The following is an 8434-nucleotide window of genomic DNA, read 5'->3' on the forward strand; positions in this document are numbered from 1 at the left end:
TCTTTCTCAAGTGTCTTGGCATTTTCTTCAATCAGAGTCATTGAAACCCGGTTAGGGTCTTGAGTATTAAAAACTCCTCGAACACCATCACTCCTACTGGAGTCACCAGATACCAACCCTCCAGAAGCACATGACGAAGTCCCATACCCAATCCTTGCGTCCAACAAATACCTACCTGCCATGATGTCAGGCTGATAGCCATATTGTGACTGCCCTACATCTCCAATCATGATGTCGAGCTGATGGCCATATTGTGATTGGCCTGCATCTGCAGCCATGAACCCAAGCAACTGGCTAAAAGATCCACCATCTCCTGAGTCAAACTGTGGCACACTCCAATACTGCTGATGTATCGGGTATGACGAGGTAAAATGTGTTTGTGGTACATACTGGCTTGACCACTAAGGTTATTCCTGTACAGCTGGAGGCGGAGGTAGAGGTGGAGGTTGCTGCTCTTGTGGCTCCTCGTCCTCAGCCTCTTCATTCTCTTGAACCACATCATCCATACCCTGTTCACCCTCGACATTCTCTTGAACCACAAGATCGGACAAGTTCAAATGACGGCCATATTTTGTACGGTACCAGTGCATGTAAATATCTAACGGATGCTGTGGACCATCAAGCTCAGTCAAAATGTGATTATACCTGTTCGTCCATTGCATCACCCAAAATGAATGACTCGTGGCTGTTGCCCAATTAAGATTCTTAGGACCAGTCAAGACTTCACCGTGTGCCTTGTCTAGATTCCGTTCCTGATGAGGAACTCCCTGCATGAAACCAAACTGTCGCCTAAACCGATCGGTTGCATGCCACTCAATACATTCAAAAGATACCAAAGGCACCGTCGCACTCCACACAACCGAGTGCATGTAGATGTCTGCAGGAATTACGTCCGGATCCATGTGATCCACAGCATAAGCAACCCACACAAACTGTGAAAAATAGAAGACATTGCTAATTACAATCGGAATAACGATAACACTACAAACACCAATACCAAATAATTCTTTAATGTAAATATACCTGGCCTTCCTGCAGATCATCAAAAGCCTTCCTAAAGTGAGCAAGTTTTGTAAACCTAAAGCGTCGGTCTCCACGTTCCCAGTTATGCCACCTAATATCGCTTAATTCATTAACAGAACTGCATTCTAAATATGAAGATACGGAGTAAATATAATATAATGTTACCTATTTGCAAGCGAAAAACTACGGGGTTTCCTAGGAACTGGCGCTAGAAATGGTAGGCGCATAAATGCCCAAACGACCAGCAGTGTTAGCAAACCGTCAATCTCCTTACAGTCATAACGAGATGCCTTGCACAACGCCCTGTACAGATGTGCCAGACAAGCCGAATCCCAACTGAACTGTACAATACTACCAAATTCATGAAATAAAGGCAGAAACTTCCAGTGGACAAACACTCCAGACTTGTCACCTAACAATATCGTTCCAAGCAGTAACATAATGTGACACTTCACATACCTCTGTTTACTTTCTTCATTATCCAACTGTAACTGTAATCTTTCTTTTAGATCCCGTAGCCACGTAAGCTTTATACCGCTTCCTCTACATTCTGGCTTTCTCGGTGCATCCCCAAATTGGTGCAGACACTCTACCTCTAAGGCCTCAACACTGCTGATAGTCATCCCTGTGACTGGAAGGCCGTCCGTCGGAAGACCAAGAATCATAGCCACATCTTCGAGTGTCACAGCACATTCACCAATCGGAAGGTGAAAGGTATGTGTGTCCGGATGCCACCTTTCTACTAATGCATTTACGAGTGCTTTTTGACATTATACTATTCCAATTTGAGATACATGATAGAAGCCAGTAAATTGTAAATGTTCCTCCACCCTATCATCGTATCGATTCAAAGAAAGAGGGTAATTACACTTCAACATCCGTGAACTCTATAGAAAGAAAAATTATTAATCAAACTACGAACAATTTATAATTTACTACTAAAATATAATAACAAAAACTAGAACAACCAATATTATCAACAAATAATTACTACCAAATACAACATTATACTTAGCTCAATTAAAAACGTAACAGTAAATAATTAATTATTATTAAATTCCAAATACAATGTATTATTATTTTTTACCTAGTCTTAATTATTGATTTTAATCAGCAACATTAATCCAAAAATATTACAATAAATTATAAACATGTTTTTTTCACTAATCTATCATATTAGTCTAACTCAAACATTATCATTGGATTAAATTTCTAACTATCATTTAACTATAAGACCTTAAATTTCAATCAATCAATCAATAATAATAATAATAATAATAATAATAATAATAATAATAATAATAATAACAATAATACCGTTACTGACCTAAATTTAAACGACTAACAACCTATAATTAAATTTTTAATAATAATAATAATAATAATAATAATAATAATAATAATATCGTCACTGACCCTAAATTTAAACGACTAACAACCTATAATTAAATTTTTCATAATAATAATAATAATAATAATAATAATAATATCGTCACTAAGCCTAAATTTAAATGACTAACAACCTATAATTAAATTTTTAATAATAATAATAATAATAATAATAATAATAATAATAATAATAATAATAATAATAATAATAATAATAATAATAATAATACTGTTACTGACCCTAAATTTAAACGACTAATAACTTATAATTAAATTTTTAATAATAATAATTATATTAATTATGATTTAATAATAATAATAATAATAATAATAATAATAATAATAATAATAATAATAATAATGTCATTGACTCTAAATTTAAACGACTAACAACCTGTAATTAAATTTTTAATAATAATAATAATAATAATAATAATAATAAAAAAGTCATTGTATATATGTATGTTTTCTAACTAGACCTAACAAGAACAATTATAATGTAACTAAATTTCTAACAACACCAAATAAATCTGAATTAATATTAACAATAGTATTAACAATCATCATAATAATAACACTAATAATAACATTCTCAGTTCACGTTGAGCTACTACGTTACAGCAACAACACCCATTAATAACTCAAATAATGATAATAATAAAAATGAAAATAATAACAATAAAAATAATAATATCACTGATGTTCTTAATTTTGGCTCTTAACAACAACATTTATAATTAAATTTTTGATAACACTAATTAAACTTTTTAAATATTTAAAAAAAATAATAAAAAAACTTACATAATCAAGATGTCTGAGATATTTTGTAATATGAAATTTAGGACGATCAATATCTTTAGATTTTAGTTTCCTTGACATTATAATTTTTTTTACTAATTCTGAGAAGAAGAAGACTTAGATGAAGGAGGGGATGAAGAAATGGTTGCTGCTGAGAAAGGTTGAAACTCATTTCGGAGGGTGAGTATACATGCAGGGGTTTTACTGGGGTTAGGGACCACCGTTATAGGGAGCAAGGTCGAGTCGACACGTGGCCGGAGGGAGGGAGGAGGAATTTGAACCCTCCGATCTCTCAATACAATGCGGACCGTCCGATTTGTTCATTGCTTTTCGGACCGTCTGATTTGTTGTTTGCTGACACCACAATCTGGTAACGCTCACACACATTCCATAATGCCGTTGTACTCCAATCCCCTTCCATAATAAAATTAAAAACCGTAGAAAGGTGATGATGATTGTTGAAGGATTCTTGATAGATGGAAAAAGGAGGGAAGTTGAGAGTAGTAACGACATGAGTGGAAGAAGTGATATCGAAGCAGTTTCTATCATCAGCAGCAGTTACATCATCTTGTGCAGTGGGATTGAATAGCCCAAAACGAGTTTGATGATGATGAGTAGTAGTAGTGTGTTGTTCTTGAGGGGAGAGAGAGAAACCCAACAAGTTCATTAAAGCCATAGAAGAAGAAGAAAGTTAAATTGCTGAATAAAGAGAGGGTTGAAATTTATTGAAACGGGTATTAAGATTAGGGTTAAGAAAATGATAATTTGGGGTTTTATGTATTGAAATTAGGGTTTTTAGGCAATGGAGGTGTTTGAGATTTGGAAAAGAAAAGAGGAGGTGTTGAAGATAATGGTGGGAGTAATTCTGGAATTTTATTAAAAAGTCAACATAAATTTAAGATTTGGCTACTTTTGTCGTACAGAATCTATCTTTGATGGATACAACGTTAATTTCCTTTTTTAATGGATACTTTTGTCAACGTTCGTAAAGTTCATGAGTACAAATAATTATTTTTCCAAAAAAAATGTAAGGATTTAATTGAAAAAAAAATTAGTGCAGAGATTATATTAAAAGAAAAAAAAATATAGAGACTTAATTAAAAATATCACAAAACTATAAGACCAACAGAATAATTAAACCTAATACTTACCTATAAAATTAATAACTATGCTATTAGTACATAAAAAATTAAGTACAAAATTAATCATGACACGTATTTATAGACATTTAAAAAAGAAAAAGATATACCAAAATTGAAATTGGATTCATGACAAGGCCACTATCTAGTTGGACAATATTGAATGAAATCGTCCAATCCCACTATGTCCCAAGTCCCAACAAACATTTAAACATGGCAGTCAAACATCATCCACATCACATAACAAGCATGCGAAAGCTTCGCTGGCTTTGAATATTAGAATGAATTTGGTCACAGCTTAATTTAGTTTGTGAAGCAAATAAGCAATTAACTGCCTTAGCTTGTAACCCAACAAATGAAGTTCTTCAAGCCTAAGCAGTTCCGATTCAGATTTAGAAACACTTCCCTTTTCATATATCACTATTGAAGAAGTATGATCAATATGGAAAAATATTTTAATTGCCTGCAATAAAAGTTTTATGAATTTTCAGATATTTTTATATTTTTGGGATTGGTTTGGATTGAGTTTTAAAAAAGTATTTATTTTTTATTTTATAAAAAAATCTTTTTTTAAAAAACAAAAAATTATTTTATATTTGAATAAATTTAAAAAAAATTTAAATATTAAAAACGTCTTTTATTTTTATTATTTTAAAAAACAAAGTATTACTAGTTTTTAGAAAAAGTGAATAATTTATATTTTAATAAAAATGTTTTTTTTTAAAACGTATTTAAATAGATTTTAAATTGAATAAAAATAATTTATTTAATTCAAACTAGCACTTTATTAGGTGAAATTAAATTATAGGTAAATTTTTGTTGAATATGGAACACAATTTTATTTGAGCATTTGATGAGATACCATAGTCCATAGCAGATATGGTTTTCCTAACGCAATTTTTTCTATATTCCATATTTGAACGTCAAAATTGTTAGTTAAAAAAGAAAAAGAAAAAGAAAAAGAAGTATTTGTAACACTCTAACTCATTATGTGTTAATTTAGATTGGTTTTTTTGAATTAAAAAATAAAATACTTTTATTTAAATTAAAATTTATTTAGATATGTCGTTTAAAAAAATATTTTTATTAAAAATTATTTATTTTTTCTAAAAGCTAAGAATACTTTATTTTTAAAGAAAGCAAAAATAAAAGATGTTTTTAATATTTTAAAAAATTATTTAAATATAAAATAATTTTTATTTATTAAAATTTTTTTTTTAAAAAATAAAAAATAAATATTTTTTTCAAAAGTCAATCCAAATAAATTATATATGTTAGTGATTTTTTTACGATAAATCGTATGTGCTATAAGTATATCTTTACAAAAAAATATTTTCAATTTTGTTACTTCTATATTATTTGTTGGTGAGTTTTATGGTGTAAAAAGAAGATTTTTTCTATACTTGTATGTGTTTGTTGTCAATACCATTATAAGAAAGAGAATATCATTGAAAACATTTTCTATCATTTAAAATTTCTATGCAAATTATGTTAAGGCTTACAACACAGGTGATGATGAAATATTTTGACTAATTAATTTTGTTCATTATGACTAATTTATAAAGATAATACTGGACTTATTGAAATATTTTGTAATGGCCCAATAGCTCATTTACAAATTAAACCCTACATATTGTACATCATAACTAAAATAATAACATTTTCACATTTCATATTTCAAATCATCCTTTAACTATAATAATAATAATAATGTGCATAAAAAAAAAAGATGATAAGATATTTATTAAAATGAATATTACCACTTTTATATATTAGCCAATTAATAAAGATCAATTAGACTATTATCGATATTTATTATTAGATACATTATGATATTATTTATTTATATAATTATTTAGCTCATTTTTCTTGCCACTTTAGTTACAATTTTTTTATTTTTTGTATTTTGTATTTTTAAATTTTAATTCATTCGTAAAATTATAAAATAATAAGTATTTTAATAAAAACTGATGTTTTAAAATATAAACTTTATAAAAAGTTCTAATAAATTATTATTTACTTCATATTCCTAATATTTGAATAAAAATTAATATATTAAAATTGAAATATAAGTCTTTTAAATTTTATTTTATTTTAAATTCATGAATAAAATAATTTAGTATTTAGAATTTAATGTTATTTAGTTTAGGATTTGGTTCTTGATGTTTTAGGGTTTAAAGGTTTAAAATTAGATTGATTAGAGTTAGGAGTGGATGGTTTAGAATTTATGATTAAGAAATTAGGGTTTGTGATTTTTTGTTTAGAGTTTAGAGTTGGATGATTTAAGATTTTGATTTTGATTTTTTGTGATTTTGATGAAATTTTATTTTTCATCATAATATATATTTTACATGATAATATTAATTTAGTTATTAATTTATTTAATAAATATTAATGAAGTAATTTATTAACGGAATTTTTCATAATTTTTTGATTAATTGTTAATTTACATACATAAATTCAATTATGATATAATTAGTTATGCTAATGTAATTTACGAATTTATGTGTAGATTAGTTGTTAATGTGAAGGAAAATATTTAATTAATTATTATTTAATTTGTTATTATTTAGTTTGCTAGTAAATAGTATTAAAATAAAGATGGCTAGTAGTTAAAATTTCAAAAATTATTATTTTTTGGATTAGAATGATTATTTAAATATTGTCCAAATCAATTTATAACAGAAAATTATATTTAATGCTTACCGCACATGTTAGATTTATCGGATAATTTTTTTTACGCACATTATTATTATTATTATTATTATTATTATTATTATTATTATTGAAAATATAAAATGTGAAATGGTTATTTTAGTCATGCAATTGAATTAGTGGGAGTACGTACTCCTCATCTAACGCCCGACGTTCTGTTAGGGTTTTACTGCGCCACCTCCATAGTTACACCTTTCTTTGTCTTTTCTTCGTCAAACTCTTTTCCATTTTCTTCTATTTTTTATTTTTTTTTTAATTTCTTTTCCACTTAGCTCCCTAATTTTCGTTTTCTCTCCCAATTCATTGCTCTTTTAATTCATTCCATTTTCTAATTCACTCATTCCATATATCTTATGTCTCTTTGGAATCATTGAATACCAATTCTGATTTTCTCTACAACATGAGCAACAAATCAGAGACTCAGAACCCTCATATAATTGCTATGACGGTGGAGGGTGCCAGCCTTCAAGTGGCACCCAAAGAAATATGAAACTGCTCTCGTGGAATTGTCGGGGTTTGGGGAGACCCCTGACAATCCACAATCTTAAAGGGATTTGCAAATCCTACTCCCCTGAGGTCTGTAAAACAAAAAATCAATCTCGACAAGTTGAAGGAAAACTAAGATCTTGTGGTTTCAAGGAATGGTTTATTGTAGATCCGGATGGATTATCAGGGGGTTTGGCAATGACATGGAGGGATGGTTGCACTGTTCAGATTTTACAGCATGGTAGATTTTTCATTGCGGCATCAGTTCTGACAGCTAGTTCTAATGATCCCTATGGTGTTCTAGGTGTTTATCTCAGTTCAAATGATCAACATAGAATGGCTCAATTTGCTAAATTAACTTCAGTCACCCAACAGTTCGATAGTAAGATTGTGTTAATGGGGGATTTTAATGCCATTTCTAATCAATTGGAGAAAGAAGGTGGGGATGCTAAATCTCCTTCTTATATTGAAACCTTTAATAGTTTTATTGATGATAATTCCCTGATTGATATTGGTATGGTCGGAAGACCATTCACTTGGTCAAATAGACGGAGGAGTGATGAGTTGATACAGGAAAGACTGGACCGATTCCTGGTAGGAGTTGATTGGCAGCAACTCTATCCCAATGCAACGGTTCTTAGATTGTCAGAATCAGGCTCGGATCATGCCCCTCTTCTCCTAGACTCTAATACGAGAACTGAGAGATCTAAACGCCGATTCAAATTCCAAGAAAGATGGTGTTCCAATGATGAAATACGGCAGATTGTTAGAGAGGTTTGGCATGAACAGATTGATGGTTCAGCCATGTATATCCTAGCTCAAAAAATAAAGCGTTGTCGGCATAAGATTGTCAAATGGTAGCAAGAACACAGATCTAATTCGAA

The 8434-nt window shown here is 29.6% G+C and overlaps 1 protein-coding gene across 1 annotated transcript; it reads right to left on the bottom strand.

Annotated features, from left to right (window-relative positions):
• Positions 1–407: 407 nt before the first annotated feature.
• LOC130939648 (serine/threonine-protein phosphatase 7 long form homolog) lies at positions 408–1688 on the bottom strand. Its single transcript, XM_057867736.1, has 4 exons — positions 1483–1688; positions 1283–1374; positions 1024–1148; positions 408–932 (listed from the first exon to the last, which is right to left on the bottom strand). Exons 1-4 carry the CDS (start codon positions 1686–1688, stop codon positions 408–410), a joined length of 948 nt encoding a protein of 315 aa, XP_057723719.1.
• Positions 1689–8434: the final 6746 nt, after the last annotated feature.

This window comes from Arachis stenosperma, chromosome 7 (genome assembly GCF_014773155.1).
Source record: "Arachis stenosperma cultivar V10309 chromosome 7, arast.V10309.gnm1.PFL2, whole genome shotgun sequence".
Lineage (NCBI taxonomy): Eukaryota > Viridiplantae > Streptophyta > Magnoliopsida > Fabales > Fabaceae > Arachis > Arachis stenosperma.